Source organism: Pavona decussata, unplaced genomic scaffold, assembly GCF_977016875.1.
Source record: "Pavona decussata unplaced genomic scaffold, jaPavDecu1.1 SCAFFOLD_233, whole genome shotgun sequence".
In the NCBI taxonomy this organism is placed as follows: Eukaryota; Metazoa; Cnidaria; class Anthozoa; order Scleractinia; family Agariciidae; genus Pavona; species Pavona decussata.
This window is the reverse complement of record NW_028145638.1, coordinates 3,734,807-3,755,871: the sequence shown is the minus strand read 5'-3', so window position 1 is coordinate 3,755,871 and position 21,065 is coordinate 3,734,807. Positions and strand designations below refer to the sequence as shown.

At 39.7% G+C, this 21,065-nt stretch overlaps 1 protein-coding gene across 1 annotated transcript; it reads right to left on the bottom strand.

The window, feature by feature from the left end:
* Nucleotides 1–405: 405 nt before the first annotated feature.
* Nucleotides 406–19,404, bottom strand: LOC146458456 (uncharacterized). Its single transcript, XM_085090907.1, has 21 exons — nucleotides 19,223–19,404; nucleotides 18,944–18,996; nucleotides 18,655–18,721; nucleotides 18,427–18,464; nucleotides 18,252–18,294; nucleotides 16,552–16,642; nucleotides 15,489–15,561; nucleotides 14,595–14,645; nucleotides 13,488–13,553; nucleotides 12,748–12,789; nucleotides 12,420–12,473; nucleotides 11,820–11,894; nucleotides 11,201–11,277; nucleotides 10,911–11,067; nucleotides 10,119–10,140; nucleotides 9,943–9,980; nucleotides 8,299–8,500; nucleotides 6,350–7,605; nucleotides 5,726–5,800; nucleotides 1,657–3,999; nucleotides 406–1,373 (listed from the first exon to the last, which is right to left on the bottom strand). The coding sequence occupies exons 1-21, from the start codon at nucleotides 19,284–19,286 to the stop codon at nucleotides 591–593; spliced, it is 5,670 nt and encodes a 1,889-aa protein (XP_084947033.1). The 5' UTR covers nucleotides 19,287–19,404; the 3' UTR covers nucleotides 406–590.
* Between the last annotated feature and the right edge of the window lie 1,661 nt (nucleotides 19,405–21,065).

Sequence of the window (21,065 nt, the reverse complement as noted above, 5' to 3'; positions counted from 1 at the left end):
ACTATGCCTTGTTGTTTAGTGTGACCACTACATGAACGTTCTTTCACGAATATTGAGTCCTTTACTGTCTTAATAGACCTGCGAAGTTTAATCGCGTTCGCGTAAGCGAGTGTTTACCCGTTAAAACCGGCAATAACACAGAGAAATAGCCAATACCAAGTATGACTGTCTCGTTCTTTAGTGTGTGACCGTCAAAACGAATAACCCCTCTCAGAATCACAGTGCATGAACTATTCTAAGTCCCCTTAGTGAGATGCAATTTGCGGAACGTTATCTCCCTCTTATGGTCCGTGTTTCAAGATCATGTCCCGATGAAAATAGCGGACCAAAACTTAAGTTTCACGGACCGTTACAGTGCGGGTGTATTGGACAACCCTTAGTGCTTCAGAAAAAGTGAACACTCGGTTGTATAGCATGAGGAGATTTAATCAATATTGAAAACACTGATGTAGAAACATACAGGACCCATTTTCAGGGCCAACTCACACACATCACAAACACACGAAACAAACGCACAAATAAGCGATAAAACTACGTCACGATGAAGCTACTAATGAGTCTGAGTTCATCATCTGAGCCGTGTTAAGCGTTCAGACCGAGTCACCTCCGCCGTTTAGAAGCCCGGGCGGAAGAAACGTGGCTATGGAAGGACTGACGAGGCCGTCCCCGGATCCCGACTGAGGCTCCGCATCCCGAGGGATCCCGGCTGGGAACGACCACATGCTGGGAACCTGGGAAAAATTTCCTCCAAGCACTTGCTGCGAGGGACCTGAGCCCCACAAGTATGAAGGTGCGGCTCCCGGTGCAGTCCCCCATGGGATGCTGGGAGCTGCATTGTTAGGCTTGGCACCAGGCTGCTCGCTGCCTTGCAAACCACTTCCCCACTGAACAGCGGGCGCATTTACTTTGGTTTGTTCGGCACCAGGGATGCCTTGCGGTGGCATGGGCCCTACAGCTGCACCCCACTGCATTCCTGGAGCGGGGTTGGTGACCTTTGGGGAAGGCTGCTCACCAGGTGCAGCTGGTGCTGGATTTTTAAGCGGTGCTTTAGCAGCGGTTTGAATACCATCATTGGCTGCACTAGAACCCAGCATATTCTGGAAAGACCACTGGCTCCCGTATGTGTTGCTAGGGAACGGGTTAGCACTCCAATCCATGGTCTGCTCAAAGAAGCTGCCGATATCGCTGTCTGTAGCAAAGTCAGCCACCACCTGAGTTCCATTCAGCATCAAGCCATTCAATGCTGCACGTGCCTTAGCTGCCTCATCCATGCTGCCATAGCGAATCAAGCTGTTGCCATGACGGAGGTTCAGCTGGAATGTGAGCAGGGGGCCGTGTCTCTCGCACAAGGGACGCAGAGTCTTGGGGTCCATCTGCGTGTGAACAAAGGAGAAAACTTACCATACATCATAATGAGAGGAAGAGCCTTATTACTAGCTTCTCTCGTCAAAGAACCCCCATAACACATTACCTTACAGACTTGCTCTAAAGCGCTTGTCCCGCTGGTTGTGGGAAAACCACCCCCATTCCCACCCCCGTGCGTACATTTAAATGGCGACAGACTCTCCAGAAAATTCGCTTGCATCGCATTTCGCACACACATGCAGGATTTGCAAAATACTCCAGCTCAGAGAAAGATGGCTCAGTACTACTCACCCTTGATGACAGATTACGAAGCACCAACCACGTAGACATGGAATTAGCCGTGCTTCTGGAGGGAGCCACTGCACCTGATGCCGACACAGGAGGAGCAGATGCCACAGGGTGAATCCCCGTCAGCTTTTCCTCTGCACTTGGTATGGGTTGATTAGTTGACCAGATGATTCCGGAGTTCTGAAGGTTCGGTGGCTCACCGACAGAGCCAGTGTTAACACTTCGCACACTCTCATTGGTCGCCAAGGGAACTGTTGGTGCTGAAGAGGATAAAGTGGGAATAGGTCCCCCCACTGCGGCCCAGGGCTGAGGATTGGGTGTTAGTGGACTAAACGGCTGTGTTCCAGCATCTCGAGGACTCCATGGTGCAGGGTTATTAGCAAAGCCAAATCTACTGAATTGATATTCAGGCTGTGTCTTGTCGCCATTAAAACCCGTTTCTATTAAGCTTTTCAACCAAGGTGGGGGTTCATCGTCAAACAGAGGTGACTCTGGCAGGGCAGTTTCAGTCCCTAGCCCGGGAGGAGGCCTTAACAGTGACGCAACACTCGAGCTTGGTTTGTTTGCTCCTTGTAGGGGTGAGGCTGAGGCTTTACTATCAGTTGCCTGCCAGGGTGTTGAGTTAAGACCAAAGTCAACCTGGCTTGACTCGAATGTACTGCTGTTGATTGACAGTCCAGTGAAGCCTGAATTTGCCGTGGTGTTAACTGTATCATCCGCAGCCTTTACGCTGCTTGAGATAGGAGCAGTGTTAGATGTGCTGACAGTTTGATTTCCTGTTGTTGTCCAGCTATCTGAGTGAGAATCACTACTTGAAGAAGACGGGCGACTTGCGATCTCAGTAGTGCCAGAAGAACTTACATCTCTCCCATCCTCCCTCTTGTCATTTCTAGGGCGCCAAGGTACACCGGGTTTAAACTCTGGTGGATCTGCTGACAGCTTAGGGCCGGCGTCAACACCCCACCTACTGGACACAGGGTCAGGAATCCTTGCACGCGGTGAAACATTGTTACTGTTAGGAGCTGAAAGATCAGAGCCCTCACCAGTTGAAACGGTTGGTGCTGAAACAACACCAGGTAACACGGACGAAGCAGACTGTGACGAAGTGGAGACTGGTTGAGGTTTAGAGTCCACTAAAGTTGGTGTGCTGCTAGTAACTGGAGGCTGTGCAGTAGTCACAGTAGGGTCCTGCAGCAATGGTTGTTTCCATTGTGTTAGACGAGACTGTGGAACAGGCGAAGGTTGCTTTGTTTGTTCCTCCACTGTTACAGGAGGGACAGTAGGAGGTTCATTTGATTGAGATTTAACAGTTTCTGTAGGTTTAGTCTGTGGAGACTCACTCACTACCTTTTCATTTGCTACAGGCTTGTTGTTGCCTCTCTGTTGTGACGTCGGAGAAGGCTGTTGTTGTTGTTGTTGTTGTTGAGCAAGAGACTGCTGCACTGCTGTGAATGGCAGTGCAGGGTGTCTCCCTGCCAAACCAGGCTGTTGTTGTAGAACTTGCTGCTGCATCTGAGCGATCATAAGCGCAATCTGCTGCTGTTGCTGATACAGCTGCTGTTGCGGCACTACCTGTTGTTTCTGCCCCATGTGCTGTTGAGCCACAGACTGTGCAGTGAGCCGCTGGTGAACAAGCTGGAGTTGAGCAATCTGTTGAAGCATCGCAAACTGCTGCGGAGTGAACGGAGGCTGCAGCAGCCCCCCCTGGGCCATGCGCAGCTGCTGGAGTTGAAGCTGTTGTACAAATTGTGGGTGCAGCAAAGGATGTGCTAAAGGAGGTCTGAGTGGTCCCTGAACCCCTGGACCTTGTGCAGAAGGGATTAATGGTGGGCCACCTCTTTTACTGTTCCCTGACAACTGTGCTTGTCCATTGGCAGGTTTTGATGTACCAGAAACAGCCTGTACAGGTTTGTCACTTTTTGTAGTGGGTGCAACAGTTTGGTTAGTGTTCGAATCTTCTTGTGCATTTTCAGTTTTTAACACATGAGTAGTGTCAGGAGCCTTATTCGGTTGCTCACTGGTAGGTTTGGCAAGTGTTTCACTGGATTGAGTCACTGACTTGGAGACTGACAGTTCAGTTGGTGCCTGTTTAGTTTCAGGCTTAGCTACAAGAGTTTGTTGTTCAGCCTGTTGTTGTTGCTGAAGCTTTCGCCGCTGTTTTCTGTTTAGTTTACTCTGACTTTGTTGCTGTTGTTGTTGAATTCTCATGGCCTCCGCTGGATCAGGTTCTGCAGTCACTACAGACATCTGATCTCTGTTTTCACTCATGTTCATAGCCAGCAGATCCCCTATAGCACTCTCAATGTTCATATGATTGGCCTTGAGAGCCTTTTCCGCATCTTCTTGCTGCATATAACAACGATTAAAACTCAGATTAGTTGCATCCTTTATGTCTGGCAAATGAGAACGTTCCCAATAGGTAAATTTAGAATTAGGTTTACGACAAATGGCAGAAATGACCGTGTGACCATGTTTATCCTTCATTTGTTGCACTCTGTTTTCAGTTTCTCAGTAAAATTGAGAAGTATTGCGTTAACACCAAAAGCCAGAATTCTTTTGCATTATTCTCATGTATGCGCTCATTTTTCAACGAAAACAGAAACACCAATGTCACGTTTGCCGTTTGCCGTAAAAGCGATTCTAAATCTCTCTATTGCGTCTCCATTTGTAGGGAGTGTAAAATTTTTTGCAAACCAAAGGAAATCCTTATATTTTAACTGCAAGGTCGTCAGCATAGCAATAAAAGATACAGGTCATGTGAAAGTGAAACACTTAAATACCAAAATTCATTTACATAGCTAGCTTGAATTGTCATTTAGGTTTTTCAATACCTTGCTTGACAGAGGCTTGCTTTTATTTTTGTATTTCTCGGCGGGGTAAAAGACGTTTCTCTCGGGAACGCTAAACAACCCAACTACGCGAACTACCAAAACGTACCAGACCAGAGAGAAACGCTCCGCTAGCAGGGTAGTTCTTCGAATTCCTATGCACATTCATTTGTGGCTCTTAAATCTTTCACTTTGCCTGCATTTTTAATTTCTCTACTGGGTCGACATATAAGCATTTCATCTGGTTTGCAACATTTTAGTAAAAATGTTAGAGTGAAGGTGCATTTCTTTGGTTCCATCGTCATCCTTTACCTTGAAGTTCTCCTGCCAACTTTCTCAACAATATTATGGGGTTGGCAAACTTGTGTGTGGATGTTTATTAAACACGTACTTTGTACTTCAGACAACAAAGAGAAGAATAGAAAGAATTACCATCAAACTCTGGTTTGAGAGAAAAAACTGGAAGTTTTGAGAGGTTTGGTATGTAATTGACGAGTTTACCATTTGCTGTGTGAAAAGCCTTTGCAGTCAATCCCACAAAATCATTAGCAGGCAGAATTGTTCCTCCATGTCTAGTGTTGCAACCACTCAAAACAAAACTACAAGAACAGTTCACTAACTAGAATGAATTATTATTAATCCATCTTCTGGTATGTTGTGTGGTCTCAAATTACTCTTGACTTGTGAGGCAACAAACATTCCAGGTCTTGAATTTTCGCTTCACCGTAACAATGCTCAATGTATTTTGGGACCACATGTAAATGCATATTACATACCTCATACTAACCAAGTTCGAGGTCTGTCCTGTAAGTTACGGACCGAGTTTTTTCACGTTGATTTATGGCCCAGGCGCTATAAATAAACGGGAAAAAACGAGGATCCATAACTTACAGTACGGACCAAGAAAGTGAGGTTAGTAAGATATTTATTATATCTCCGAGGTTAATCAGGCGTGTGGGAAAGGAACAACTTTCAAATTTTAGCAGGCCACACGGTGAAATACGGTCCACAAAATTGACCAATCACACTGTGAATACTAACTGAGAGATATAATAAATGAAATTAAACTTGAAATTAAACTTAAAAGGCCCTATGCACCATCTTGGCACCAGGGGACAAGTAAAGTAAAACTTGAAAAAAATACACTTCAATGAATAAGTAGGATTGCTGTCACTTGTTGTCACTTTTAAGAAAGCAAGGAAACTTATTGTATCTACAGAAAAGAGAGGATGGCATTCTCTTACCTTAAATCCCATGTCTAGTAGCTGTTTAAGAGATCTATTCATCCAAGCATTTGAATCATTAGCAGGTTTAGGAGCCTAAAACATCACCAAACAATTAATAAAACAAAAAGGACAAAGGCAAAACTCAAGTATACTCCACTACATCAAGTGACTAATCTTTTGACTTTAACATGCAAGCAAATTTTGTCCCAGTAGGGTACAGGCTCTATTCTGTCAGGGAGGTCAAGAACAAAGCAAAACTTGTGTGTGTACAAACATCACCTCAAGGAAAGTTGATGATTGTGACACTCTTGTGAGTTTGCCTGTGTCTCGATTATCACCTGAGAGAAATGAGTGACAAATTACAATCTAATTATCAGTACAGTGAAAACTCGATTTAACGCACCTCTATATAATGAAGTCCTTGCTATGACTAACAATATTCTCCAGCCCAGCCTTTCAAAGTGTATGGAACAGAACCTTCATATAACGATCTCTTGATATAACAAACCGATTTCCCTAGTCCCCTGGCACTTTGTTAAATCGAGGTTCCACTGTGCTGGTCATTAAATTACAATGAACAGGCTGCCAAGTCTCTACTTACCATGCAAAGGTTATACACGGAATATACCCTTAAGCTCTTACCCTGTTTCTTTTAGAGGCAGTAGTCCATCCGTCTAATGACCCCTCGGATCCTTCATCATGTTCCGCACAATCCTGTCCCCACTCTAAATCTCCTAATGAAACTCCTGTGCTTTCTAGCCACTGTGAAACTTTGCTGTTACTAGAAGCCTTTGGTTCAGAAGAGTCAGATTTCTGTGTGACACCATCCCAACAAGAAGTACCAGTAATATCCGCAGAGGCTCCCCAGTTGGTTGAACTAGTTGTGGGCACGTCACCCCAACCAGTCACTGCAGTCATTTTAGTGTCTGTACTTTGTGTTACATTTTGTTCTGATTTACCATTCACACCAGATTTAGCCACAGAATTAGATTCCACTTTTGGCGGTTTAGTTTCCCTTGAAGTTGTCACTCCCTCTGAAGATGAGTTATTGGGTTCAGTCCATTTAGTATCAGACTCAGCTGGGGTTCCGCCCCATGAAGCAGTCACATTATTTGATCCTGCAGTTGATACTGTTGGCACTTTGGGCTTAAAGCCCTTTCCAGGTGTCTTACTCCAGCCTGCAGTCTCAGACACATTTGAGTTGTTCACAAGCTCGGCTTTTCCTGATTCATTGCTTTGCACAGTTGATGTGGATTCCTTAGTATTTAAACTACTCTCCCAGTTCGAACTAGTTCCTATTATCCCTCCCAGCCCACCCTTAGCAACTCCGCCCCAGCCTGCAGCAAGTCCAACGTTGTCTTTACCTGTTGCTGCTGCATCAGCAGCATCAATAGCTTGATCAATAGACTCATCAATAACATCCCAGTTTTCAGATGGGGTTGGATACACCCCAGACCAGTGACTAGAAGGCAGGGACTTTTTGTCCGCATTTGAAACAACATTCGATTGAGCAGCTGTGCCTGGATTGTCTGGCTTAACTGCCCCAGACAATGAAGAAACAGATGTTTTAGGTGAAGATTCCGCTGAATACTGGCCCTTTTCAGAGCCAGCATCACTAGAAGTCTTTAACTTATCGCCAATTGTTCCCTTAGATCCCACAGTGGGCCAAGTCTCTCTATCACCCTCATCAACAATAAGTTTGTCCCATGTGCCCTCCTTATTTCCCCAATGTCTGTCTTCAGCACCCCATTTATCAGCATCCTCCCAAGTTTCCAGTGAATTGCCCCAGCCTGATCCTTTGCCGGGAGCACCTTGAGTCCATCCTGAGTCATCCATTGGTTCAATAATGTCAGCAAATTCCTTCGATGCAAAACGGTTTGGATCTTTCTTCTTGCCAACTATCAAAAATATGTCACAAATATTGGATGACGTGACAAGTAAAGAATAACATCTAACTGGGAAATAATACACTTAGCATTATTGAGTAACAGATGGGTCAATAGGCTGAAATCATACAAGTTTCTTAACCACATCAAACATAGTTTTCTCTAGCACATACATAACACTTGTGTCAATGTGAAAACAGCTTGACAGAAGCATATTAAGCAACTTACAATGAACAAGATGCTTGCTAAGTGTTTACTAGGGTTATTTTGGGATTATCTTGAAAGGCAAATGCTTGAAATGCCAGCACTTGAATTTCATTACGGTGACCAAATTATGTTAAATCAACACTGCTGACAAAACCAAACATTTATTTCTATCCCCCACTAACAAAGCACCACAGTTTCTTTAGAAACTAACCCTCTTTACTATTGTATGAGTTTTGTAAATAAATATTAATGTTAACATTACACTCCCATACAAGACAACTCCCATGATCTGAATGTTAATTCTCCTGAATTACTGCCATACGTTTCTTTTAAAGTTAGTTCAAAGAATTTGGTGTTACATCATTGAACAATATCACCTAGTTGATGATTTCCTTTATTCTCATCACCTGTCTGGTTGACAATGTATTGATAATGTAAGGAGAAATTACATAATGATCACTCCCAAGAGTGAAAGGGTTAAAGTGAATTTTTCATCACCTGTTGGTTGTGGTTTTGGTTGAACCTTTGTTTGTTGTGGGATTGTCTGCTGTTGTGTCTGCTGTTGAGGAGGTTGAAACTGTGTTTGCTGTTGCTGTTGTTGTTGTTCCTTCTGTTTCATCTTCTTTTGGAATCTTGGTGGTATTTCTCTTGGGTACTGCTGCTGATCTGTACGCTGCTGTTGCTGTTGCCTCTTCATGTTCTACAGAAGAGAAAAGTACAGAAAAATATTCATCTCACAACAATCTTGCAGTTATGAAGCATGTATACGTCCTGCAGATGAAAGATGATGTGTATTCCTGTAAAAGATATATATCTTATTCGATGGTTTTACATATAATACGCGCGGATATTTTGCGAGTTGCGTAGTATTTTTCCGAGCCCCGAAGGGGTGAGGAAAAATACGAGCAATGAGCAAAATGTCCGCGAGTATTATATGTAAAACCATCGAATAAGAGATTTATTATTCCACTACAAAAAGATTTTGTTATTTTGGCTTCTCTGTTTTGGTAACAGTTTTGAAATACACCTGGCATTAACTGTCCGTCGGTATATGGCGCGTACGAATGACGTAAACAACACAGAAAGCCAGTTAAATGTCTTTAATTTGATTGAATAAAATGAAAAGATAAATGACAAGTGATTGACATGCTAAAAACTTGTTTTCGAGCTTGCATCGTTTCAAAAACTATTCTTCGTCCAATCCAGCCATTGTTGCTCCTTTTTTCTGCCTTTTCCGTCCGTATTCGCTCTCTTGTAAACCGGTCAAACCGGGACACTACTGTGTATTACGGTCTCATATTTTGCGCGTTCTCTTGACCTTATTTGGTGAAATGACATCATAGTGGAATAATAAATAAGAATATTAAATAAAGTTGTTGTTGTTGTTTTTGTTGTAAAGCCTGACTTTTTTCATGATTTTTCACAACAGTCTGGTTGTGTAGATAACTGAGAGAATCTTTCTTCTATATAATCTTTCATCCACAGAAACATATACATGCTTCATAATATTATTATTCATATTCATTTATTCTTCAAGGGTATATTATGAACTTGGAACATGACCAGCTCCCAGTTGGCTTGATAGCTCAGTTGGTAGAGCACTGCACTGGCATCGCAGAGGTCATAGTTTCAATTCATGTTCACACCTGATTTTTTTTTCAGTTTTTTTTTTGCAATAGTCTGGTTGCCTAGATAACTGCCAGAATCTTTCTTCTATATAATCTTGCAGTTGACCCCAGGAACTACCTTAGACCAATAAAGCAAAGTGCAGAACCAGGCACTCTCATATGATAATTTCATTCCACTATCACAACCTCTGCCTCCTACCATCTCTCTCTCTGACCAAGAACAACATCTCAATGGAACAAATATCTACCCCACTCCTTTTTTTTTCTTTTTTTTTTTTTTACCAATTCTTCTACTCTGGAAAACTCTAAACAGTTAATATCCTCAAAGTACCATAAACCTATAACAATCCTTAAGTATGAGGGGCAGCTAGTATTGGAAAATTTAATAATCCTTTATTGTAAGAATGATGACACAATAGCCATTGACGAACAAGGGGAGACTGTTGGCTATCTATCATCTAATAAGAAACGCACGCTCGCGGAATAATCGTTAAATCGGCTTTGTTGTTATTACCTGATTTTTGTTTGCAGCTTTTTCTTTGTCCTCTTTTTCTAAGAAAACAAATACAGAGACAAGAACCAGAATGCTAGTTAAATGGACAAGTGAACACTTAGAACTGACTAGTTATTATTATCACCATACTGTACATGTGGATTACTAAAATCAAAATGATAAAAAAGTAATATTACCTTTTGCAGCCTGTTGGGCAGCCTGCAAAATTCAACAAAGTCTGTCATTAATAATCCATGTAAAAGAAGACAATGTTTTGAACATCACACTCTGCATACTGCAACTGATCACCATCAACCCCAAAAATGGCTAATTGGCATACAGGGGTCAACAGTATCAAAAAATTTTAGGGGCAAAAAAAAAAAATAATAATGCTGAGACATCAGAGAACAATTGAAGTGGTGCGCAGAATAAGACCCAATGTGACTTTTGATGTAAGGTCAAATTCTCCTTTTGTTTCACAAGAGAATACGAGGCAATTTGGAAGGAGAATCTTGCAATTTATCTTAAGTCACTTGGGGCTTTTTTCCAGGCTCCCCTGAAAAGTTGTAGAATTACAGAAGGGATTGAGGTCCACTCCCTTTTTGTCAAAGAAACTAAGACTCAAACAACAGAAGTTTCCTCCCTCTTTCTCCAGTTCTCAAACAAATCAGCATGAATACAGGATGTTTCTGCCCATGGCACAACTAGACTGAAAATACCAGCAACTACCTCTTAGCAGTATAAAATAAAAAAAAATAATAAAAAAAATTAAAAAAATAAAAAAATAAATAAAATAATAATAATAATAATAATAATAATAATAATAATAATAATATGACCTATGTTCAGACATTTTTGGGTTTCCGTTCAAACTTTGTAACAAGCATCCCTACTTTTTTAACTTCAGAAAAACACCCAAACTCCCAGCAAAGTACATGTAATACACAGTCTGTGGATTAAGAAACAAACTACCTCAAGGTTTTCTTTACCTTTTTAGCGGCCTTCTCCTTGTCAGCTTTTTCCTTCTCAGCTTTCTTTCTCTTCTCTTCCTCCTCCTTTCGCTTCTTTTCTTCCTCTTGCTGACGGCGTCTTTTCTCTTCTCTCTCCTGCTCTAGCTTCTGCTGTCTTTCCCTCTCTTTTTGTTCCCTACAAATGAAAAGTAACACAGTATCATGATTAACTGAATGACATAAAATATACCCTTCTTTAGAGTCCTCTGAAGAATGTCCCTTTTATCCTAACAAATATACAGTGTTGATACATATAAAATTTATCTCACTTTTCCCGCCTTTTCCTCTCTTCATTCTGTGCCTTGATTCTTTCCTCTTCCAGCCGTTTCTGTTTTTCAACCTCCATCTAAAACAACAAAACAATGCTGGTCACACAAGGGGGTAATTTAGTGCATCCAAGAGTAAGTAACAGCCCAATAAATTCATACTGCTCATTGCTGGGTCAGCAGATGGGATTGTTGTTAGTGGCTTTCAACAACTTATGTTTGGGAACTTAATTTTTTGGGGGGGAGGGTTCATTAATAGAAGAGTTCACTTACTGCACCTTTTAATACCATACGGAACTTCAACCCCAACAAACGATTTGTGTGTGTTACTGCTGTCAATCACAATTACGGTGACAACCAGCTGACCGCAAAAATGCAGAAAACGACAAAGTGGATTGACATCACAGCACATGATCATGAACTGTTTGACCATGTTGAGCCAAACGTTTTTGTTTTCTAAGAGGTCAGCTGCAGTAATTGACAGCAGGGAAAGGTAAGAGTTGATTGAATCTTAAACTTCAGAGTCTGCATGTTTACATTTGTATTAAAAGGCACAATAATAGTTACAGAAGACACAATTAAGCAAGGTAAAATCTGAAAGAAAATGTTAAAAACATTTTACCTGTTTCCTTTGCTTTTCCTTTTCTTCATCCTCCTTCCTTTTTTCTTCTAATTCCATTGCAATCTTTTCCATTTCCTGCAATGAAGATTAAACTAAACATTAAGCAAAGGTTTCTACAGTTTCCGTCACAGCATTGGAAAAAAAATGACCCATGAAAAGTTGTTTAATTATAACCCAAAATGAATATGAAGGCAAAAGATGAAAGCCAATGACTCAATGACTCAAGACTCAAAAAGGGGCTTTTCAGTGACAATGGTAAAATTAATCACTGGTGATCAGAGGTGATACCAAATTTCATTCTGGGGCAAGCAGGACTAGACTATGGCCAACAAGCAACAAATATTTTAATCTTGTATCCCAGATATTGAAATTTCTATCAATCATCACTGTGATCAGGATTGTTGGAGAAAATTGCTGATGTAATGGCAAGTATTCCTGGTAATTTTCCCAACGTGTTGCAACAAACATATAAAATCAAGTGTTTGGCCCACTTTCAGAAAAGTCATCTGTCAATGACATATTTTCTCCACTTAGCAGAAACAATCAGAATTTCACAGAACTGCTATTTAGAAGAAGTTTTGTGTCTGTAGCAACACTCACCTTTTCCCTCCGTCTCTGCTCAGCTTGCAGTTGTTTCTTGCTCTTGGGCTTCGGCTTTGAAAATAACGCATTTGGTTGATTATTGTAATTTGTAAACAATAAGGTCAGTCAAGCATAGTGAACATTTCTTTTGAAGACAAAGAAACAACCTTTTTCTCTGAGAGTTATGTTAAGTCTTTGTGTCTATCCCAGACAGGAGACTTGTCAGTGAAGGCCTTAAGATCCAGTATATTATTTTCTTAAAGATTTTCCAAGATTACATTTCTGAAAATCTGTGAACTTTTTGTTAAACAGAACACAATGAACTGACGCGTCAGTTAACACTAACCTTTGCTACAGGAACAGGGGTTTTTCCTTTCTTGCTTGCTTGCTGAAAATGGCATTGAGAACAATACAAAATAATATGTTGAGAACAGGACTGGGAATGTAACATAAAAAAACTTGAAATTTTTCACCAGCCTTGAGAAGCACAACAACTAGTACCAAGTCAACTATTTTTCTGTGCCATGAAGCAAATAAGAGTATTATTCAACTATTACTCTTGTCTGGGTGGAATGGCACCAATTTGATACAATTTTACTCCTAAATGGACGACATCATGGTTGTCCTTATGTTTTTGTGACAAAACTGTCAAAACTACGCTAAAAGTAAAACTAGGTGCCTCTTAGAACCCCAACAGAAAAGGAGATATTAAACAAGACATAGTGCTACTCTCAAATGGAGAGACCATAATCATAATTAAATGCTTTTTCCATCCTTGTCATCCACTGAGTAAGACACCTATCTTTAGTTTCAAAAGACTATAATAAAATTTTTAACAAAACTGACCCATTATTTTTTACTTTTTATTGATTTGAATATGACTTTTATCTTTCTTAAGTATTACTACAAAACCCCTTGAACATTTTGCTAACAATTCGCTAGCATCCATTTGTCCTATATACGGTCAGTAGTTTCTCACCTTAACCCAATTCCTCAGTGAAAATAATAAGTTGATTTATAACTACTGCATAATAACTACATTTGACAACCATTTTCTCATGATTTATAAACCAACAAGACGTGTACCTTTTTACATGCATCTCTCTTCATATCTTCCTTGTGTTGGTTTAATTTGGTCTTCATATCCAACAACTAGAAAAAAAAATTATGATCAACTGAAACATGTCACAAACAAATCACACAGTGGGAAGAGGAGGGGCTAATCTACCTACTACTTACTACTCAACTAGTTTGCAACCCCTGAGAGCTAACAAGTTCATTTTCAATCTGTTGTTGTTCTGAAATTTGACAAGCCAGTTTAATTTTTATTTCTCTTTGTTTCAGATTCCCTTCCAAAAAATGGAAATATGGGACAGACAATTAAAAGGTCTAAGTTTAAAACAAGTTACAAAATTCAGACAACCGACAAATTTTGCTATTCACCCAGAGGGCAGTCCTCAAATTTCGATTAGTATGTCTCTCTGAACTAGACAATTCCTGTTGTTTTGTGGGTAAATTGATGCAACGATGGCCTAAATCACCCATAAGATCAAGGTCTTGTCACCATCATTAATAAAAACTCTGTCTCGGAACTTAACTATTATAAGGGCAGTTGTCAATGTCAATGTCAATAAAAATAAAATTTACATAATATGGTCAGCAAGTCTCTTACAATGGATAGGTGATGACAGAGCAATATTCTTGGCAAAATAAAATTAAAAGCCCCAAGAATAGCAATGTCCAGTCCACATTAGAAAGTCTACAACATCTCACAATAACTTGTGCTTCAAATGACATGTTCCAAAAGGCTTAAAGTGTATATGACAGAAGTTTTTCGTATTTGCTTGATCAAATCTTCATGTTGTTTTCATATGAAAATCGAAAAAAAAAATCCTTATCAATTCTTCTTCCTCAGGTTTGAGGCGTTTAAAAGTGTCAAATCTCACTTCTGGTTTCTTCCTCTGCACACAAAAAACAACTGAGGAATAGAGAAATCGCGAGACTGGCGTTCCTGTATAGATGTCACAACCCCACTATCCCCAGCCTCCCGCCTTGTGTGGTATTGTACCCAACCAGAAGTGAAATTTGACAGTTTTATACACCTCAAAATGTGGGGAAGACAAAGAGATAAAGGAAGATTTGATCAAGGAAATAAAAAATATTGTCACATCCACTTTAATCAATTCAACTTACATTTTCCTCTTTAAACTCCTCAGGGACAGGCTTGCCTTTCTTTCTGCGATTCTAACAAGAAAACAAGAACAATACCACCATCAAAATCAAGTGTGTTTCCCTGCTTTTGTTTCCTCGTCTTTTAGGTTGGGATCTTTGTGTGTTGGTTTTAACCACTGACTACTGGCTAGGATCAGCTAGGGATTTGAGGTGTAACAATATTAGAGGGTGCTTGAACTTTAGTAACATAAAAACCTGGCAAACTCAAACATTTTTACCAGCATTCATTCCGAACTGAGGGTGCAGCTAATCTGCAAGAACAACTGATTATGGTTCCATAAATTCTCATGTGAAAGAGTCCAGTATAGTTCCTACTATTCCAATGGCATCCCTACATGTAGCTACTTAACGGGTCTCTATGATCCCAAATCAAATCATTTTGTTGTCTTGTAAACATTTCCGAAAAACGGACTTCTGATAGAAGGTTTTGGTAATCTCCCACTATCCTCTGGTCATCGTTGATTGGTAAACTTGAAAACTAAACAGCTTCAAATACTGGACAGTCTTGAAATAGTTTGCTCCAATGTTGGTGTCATCTGATTTTCAATCCTTTCACTCCCAGGAGTGATCAATATGTAATTTCTTCTTACATTATCAATACCCTGTTAACCAGACAGGTGGTGTGAATAAAGAAAATCATCAACAAAGTGATACTGTTCAATGGTGTAACACCAAATTCTGTGAACTAACTTAAAAGAAAAGTATGGCAGTCAGTCAGGAGAATTAACATTCGGATCATGGGAGTGAACAGGTTAATTCAAACAACAGGACTGGCCACTCAGTTAAAATAGTTCCATTCTGGTACCCTGTTCATGGCCAGATGAAACTGTAGGTGCAATTTTATAGACGAAATACCTTAATTATCTCCATTATAATGTCTATGTCACTCTCTCCATCAATGTCATCTTCTTCCTCAGTGTCTTGGTATCTGTTTCAAGGATACAAAAGGTCAAGAAACCTTTTAACCTTCTCAAGCCGAATCACTGATCAGATTCAAGTGTTGAATACCAATTCCAGATTAAATGGATTGTCAATTGCCAAAAGGATTGAAAACAATATCTTCTTTACCAAAAGGCGACTGAACAACCTACAGTCCTGAGTTAGGGACACTTGGCTCTTTTTTACAGTTTTTTCCCCACTAAACTTTGCCTCAACAGAATCAACATGTTTGGTGTATGTTGCTCATTGATGTAATCCCCTGCCCCCCTATTCAATGTTGAGCATTAACACATGTGGATATCACATGCATCTTTGTCTTTGTTCATCAACGTTATAACGGGGGGCAGGGAGAGTTGGAACCATGTCTAGATGGGCCCCACCAAGGCCTCCGTCCCGAACACTTTGGCCAGGATTGTAGTTCAATACAGATTTCATCATTTCTAGAACGGCACATCTATCACATGAAAGACCATTGAAGTTATAAGCACAACTTATACAGTTCTGAAAAGAAAGCCTGAAAAATAAATTCAGAGCTTCATTGAAGTTTGAAGCCCCCAACCTCTGCGATAATGGTGCAGTGTTCTATTAACTGAGCTCTCAAACCAACTGGGAACTGATCTTTTTATAATTTTGTAATGTACTGGAAGAAGATTGACAAATGAAAGTGAAATACATGAAATATCTTCTGCAATTTGATACAATAATATTATGATATTGAATTATGATATTTCACCGAATTATAGTATATCTATATTTACAAGTTTATAGTAGAAATGTAGAAATGAAGTTATACCAGAACTGTAGGTTAGTTCCATGGGAAAAGGATCCTATTTAGTAAGTAAGTATGTAAACTTTATTTAGCCAGGGTGGCCCATTCGGCTACATGGCTGTTATCCAGAGGGATCCTGGATTGGGGCCCTAATCCCCTATTTAATAGAAAAGAAACTCATTTGAATCAGGTCAAAAGAAAGATTCTCACCTTGAATCAACATCCATATCAGAAGAACACATATGTTGTTTAGATCCACAGAAGTACATGTAAAAGTTACTAGTGCTTGCACCTTCAGAGTCTAAAATCAACAAACAAAACTGCGTCAATAGAGTTGTTCCCAAAAAAGATAATCAACATCACAACTGTGCCAACAGAGTTGCTCTAAAAAAGATCATCCCCAAAGACAGATCAAGTAGAAATCCCTTTCCAATTCAACAGTGCAGATTAGGAGAAAACCACATTATGATCACCCACCATCATGGCCATACTGCTGTTCGGTGGCTTTATTTTGGCTCAAATGAATGCATGTGCAGTGACGTATCCATATCAAATCAAAGTGTTCATAGTTTTTATTTGTAATATTGCTAATAAGGAGTGTTGTTGACCAGATTATCTGGGTTCCCCAAGTGGCATTTGTTTTCTTGTCATAATAGCCACGACAAATAATGTCCCTCACACAGCGCACTCCCAGTTTATCAGAAGTTCCAAATTCCAAGACTTGAACTTCATAAACAAAGACATTTATATGATGCCATTTTCACGAGTATGATACTATCCAAATGCTTTCTATTTTTGTCCGGGTTTTATTTTTGTGTTATTTTTACTGAAAGCAAAACACAGCAGAAATGTAATAGTGTTGGTGTTAATAATTATTATTGTTTGCTCAAACCAATGCAGGTTGGTAAAGCACTATCGCTATTTAAAACCCTACTGTTTGGAATGAAAGCCTTGTTACTTTCTCAGCTTTCAGTGCAAACAAGTTATCAAATAGCACAACAATAATAATTTTTTTCCCAGCCAATTTCACAGGATACTTTGATAAATCTAAATTCCATAATGCTAGGGTATGTTATGGAGGTGTTGACGAACCCAATATAAAACATATAAATTGCCAGTACTAACTACCATTTCTGAGACAAAAATTTTAAAGGATTATATTGATAACTTGTAAAGTGATTGGCACAGAAATGGACTTTTGTTAAACAACAATACAACTATATGGAAAAATCTTCTACAAAACACTTTTTAAAAACTTTATAGCACAGTATGATGCAAGCTTATCCAAAAGAAATCAGTGAACAATGAATAATAATAACAACAGTAAGTTTATTGAAATGACAAGGGACCACAACAACAATGAAACTGTAATACAAACATAGAATACAGATTATAAAAGTATGTACAGTTAAAAATATAGACTATATAAATATAGTCTTACTAAATTCACAAGGAACAATACCACTGAACACATGGAGTGATTTCTAGATATAATCTAAGGATAAAATATAAGATAAGGTGTATAACCCATTAATGAACAATAAAGGGGAGTCTTACTACAATTATAACAAAAATATGATTTCCTCAGGTGCCTTAGTAAAAGAAGATAAAGATTGTAACGTACCAGCAAGTGCAAGGTCATAACATTAAAGAAGCGTTTTTTTCTTATCGTTAAATCATAAGAAGAATCTTACAAATTGACAAGTAAACAACTGACACAAGACCTTTCCATGTTGACTTCTGGCTTGTTTACGTGTCAGTTTCATGTGAAAACCAACGAAATACCTGTGCTGTAATCGAGTTGGGTTACTCGATATCCACAACGCTGGTAACATTCTCCGGGAAAGCAATATTTCGAGGAAACTTTTACATATATAGCGTCTGAAACTGTACGTCTAATAACGTTTTACCTTCTTTCCAGCCAAAGATGTCCAGTAGAAAGTCGAAGAAAACCTGAATATAAACACATCGCTGAATTAAATATCTCCTGGAAAATTTCGTGAAGGACACAGTGATCGGAAGCAATAACTTTTAAAAGTTGACATTTTTCAATAAGCTTAACAAAGTAGTAAGGTTTTAACTTACTTGATCATAGTCTGGTCGGTAAGAATCGTTTCTATACTCTGCAGAAAAGAAAGATGCGGGATATCAGGCAAAATTTAAAACAACATGAAACTGTACATCTTGAAAATTGGCGGCATTGTACCAATAGAATTCGCTCGATTATGTCAACTATACAACGTATAAACGACATCTCCAAAAGTCTCATCGTCACGATTTACATATGAATTTGTTTGTGTAAATTATTGTTACCTAGAGTGAGCGATTCAAAGGCTTTGCTAACTTCATCGAACTGCTTTCTTCCCGAAAAGTCACTGTTCTGTAAAGGAAAAGAAAGTCAAACGTTATATCTCACTATTAGCGAAAGTGATGGACAAGTTGAATTGTAGTGCAGTGAGATATAAGAAAGAATGATGAATTTTAAAATTAAGAGCAACCTATCACAAAGGTTTTAAGAAACGATTGAGCTGCCCAGCTGAGAAAAGAAGACACAAGTAGAGCAATATTTGCTAATTGCAGGGCATACTTCAGACTGGCTTACCTTGTCCGGGTGAAATTGAAGTGCGAGTTTCTTGTAAGCTCTCTTAATTTCATCTGCAAAATAATCCGCGTTTCTCAGTGAGACAGGAAAATAATTTTCTCCATGTGATAACGAAGTGATATAAATTAGATAACGAGGGAATCAGAAGAAGCCGGGGCTTTTAATTCGCCGAAAAACTCCGGTTCCATTGCCCACTTTCAAGTCGGAAGTCAGTACCGATGAACCGTAAAACTTGTACCGTAGTTACTAAGTGCTTGATATATCCATGGAAAAACCTACTTTCGGATGAGCAATTGTCCACTCCTAATATCTTGAGGTACTCCTTCTTTCCTTCGTTTGGCATTTTATCGCTTTGTCCTTCATGTAGCCATAAAACCCCACATCAAATTTCAAAGATTTCTAAACTCAATCGGTTCAAACGCTTTGTAAATCCAACATGGCGATCCCTTCCGATGACGTCACGTGGCTAAACCTATCCCAGCATTCATAACAAGCTTCATTTTGACTTCGACAGCAACAACTCCTGTCTGAAGAATTTTCATATATGGGAACTAGAGACAGAGGATTTAAAAAAAAAAATTGAACGGTAGAATCATCGAGAAGCCAACATTCTCGATCTAGAAGCCTTTTAATTTGGCTCCCTGAGAATGAGAATGATTTACGGGATCGGATAGGATTGACATAAAAATAAATATAAAAAAGTGTTAGTAATAGTTAAAAAAAAAAAAAAGAACAGACGTTTCGGGTATATAACCCTTCTTCGAAACGTCTGTGGGTGTGTGTGTGTTTTTTTTTTAACTATTACTAACACTTTTCGATCCGATAACATTTTTTTTTAAGTGTCACGCATCTCCAACGAACTTTCAGTTCACCTTTTATTATGCCGTTTAGTTATTACGGGAACCTTTCGAGCCCCCTTGGTATATCGGTACTGATTCCGGAAGTATTTATGTTGGCCGCCGTAAAGCGTTAGCCCTTCATCAGAGCAATCAGTAAGTGCATTATTACTGACCGATGATTTGCAACATTTCATTTTTCTACGTCCAAAAATCAGTACAGTGAAACCCTGCCTTACGGACACTCGTTATTACGGACAGTTTTCTCGGTCCCGCTCCATAAATTTTCCTTAAAATTAACCCGCTTAATAAGGACACTCTGTAATACGGACACTTATTCCAATCCCAACGGTGTCCGTGATAACGGGGTTTGACTTGTATGTCAGTCGCATATCCCAACCACATCTTTTTGGTCTTCAATTTCCTTGCCTTCAGTTCCCTTCCCTTCCTTTCTCTCTTCTCCTCTCCTCCGTTCCGCTCTTCTTTTCTATTCTTTTCTCATGCCCATCTGACTACATCATAAGGATTCTCATTACACCTGAACGTGCCGGCTAACGCGATGCAATAGATCATGTCTTTTCTCCTAGCTATCCTCTACTTTGTCTTCTCGATCCTGGGGCCAGATTCACGAAACCCTGCTAAGTAAAGTATATTCTAAGTACTGTTTCTAAACAATTGCCTGTTATTAAGCTAACAAAAGCTATTATATAAACAAACAATACGGTCAACTCTCGCTATTGAGGACACTAACTCGTGGTCCCGAGGGTGTCCGCAGTAAAGGGAGTTGTGACTGGACTTTGGACACAACTTAACTTAGTAGGACTTCGTAAATCCGGCCCCTGTATCTTATTCAAGCTTTGCCCAACCTAGCCTATCTTTGCTTAAACCTTACTCCCATCCCACCCTATACCATTTGCATGCCACCCCTCCTATTCCAACCCATTCCATCCCATTGGCATCTTAATCTCCCCTCCAGCTAGAATGTCCAATACTGGAACACATTGACAGTGTAGTAGCATGTGACAGTATCCATTCCTCTCGGCTGCTCTCTCCTCTTGTTCCTCGTTTTCCAGCCTTTAATTCCATATTCCCTCGTTGATAACACTATAGGAGTTTCCCAACCAGTGGATATAATCAAATGTGTGGCCGGTTTCTCCAGTTCCTGGTTATCATTCAAACGCAGCGATGTCCCAAGGAGCAGATAAGTATTTAGTCAAGTCGAAAAGGTTAATCTTATTCTTATTTACCGGAAAAAGCATTACAATTTTTAATTACTTTCTGCTCTC

Coding starts and splice junctions, on each gene's coding strand:
- LOC146458456 (XM_085090907.1), bottom strand. CDS start 19,286: ATGCCAAACGAAGGAAAGAAGGAGTACCTCAAGATATTAGGAGTGGAC. Junction 18,465..18,654: donor CTTTGAATCGCTCACTCTAG/GTAACAATAATT, acceptor TCTTTTCTGCAG/AGTATAGAAACGATTCTTAC. Junction 12,474..12,747: donor CCCCTGTTCCTGTAGCAAAG/GTTAGTGTTAAC, acceptor TTATTTTCAAAG/CCGAAGCCCAAGAGCAAGAA.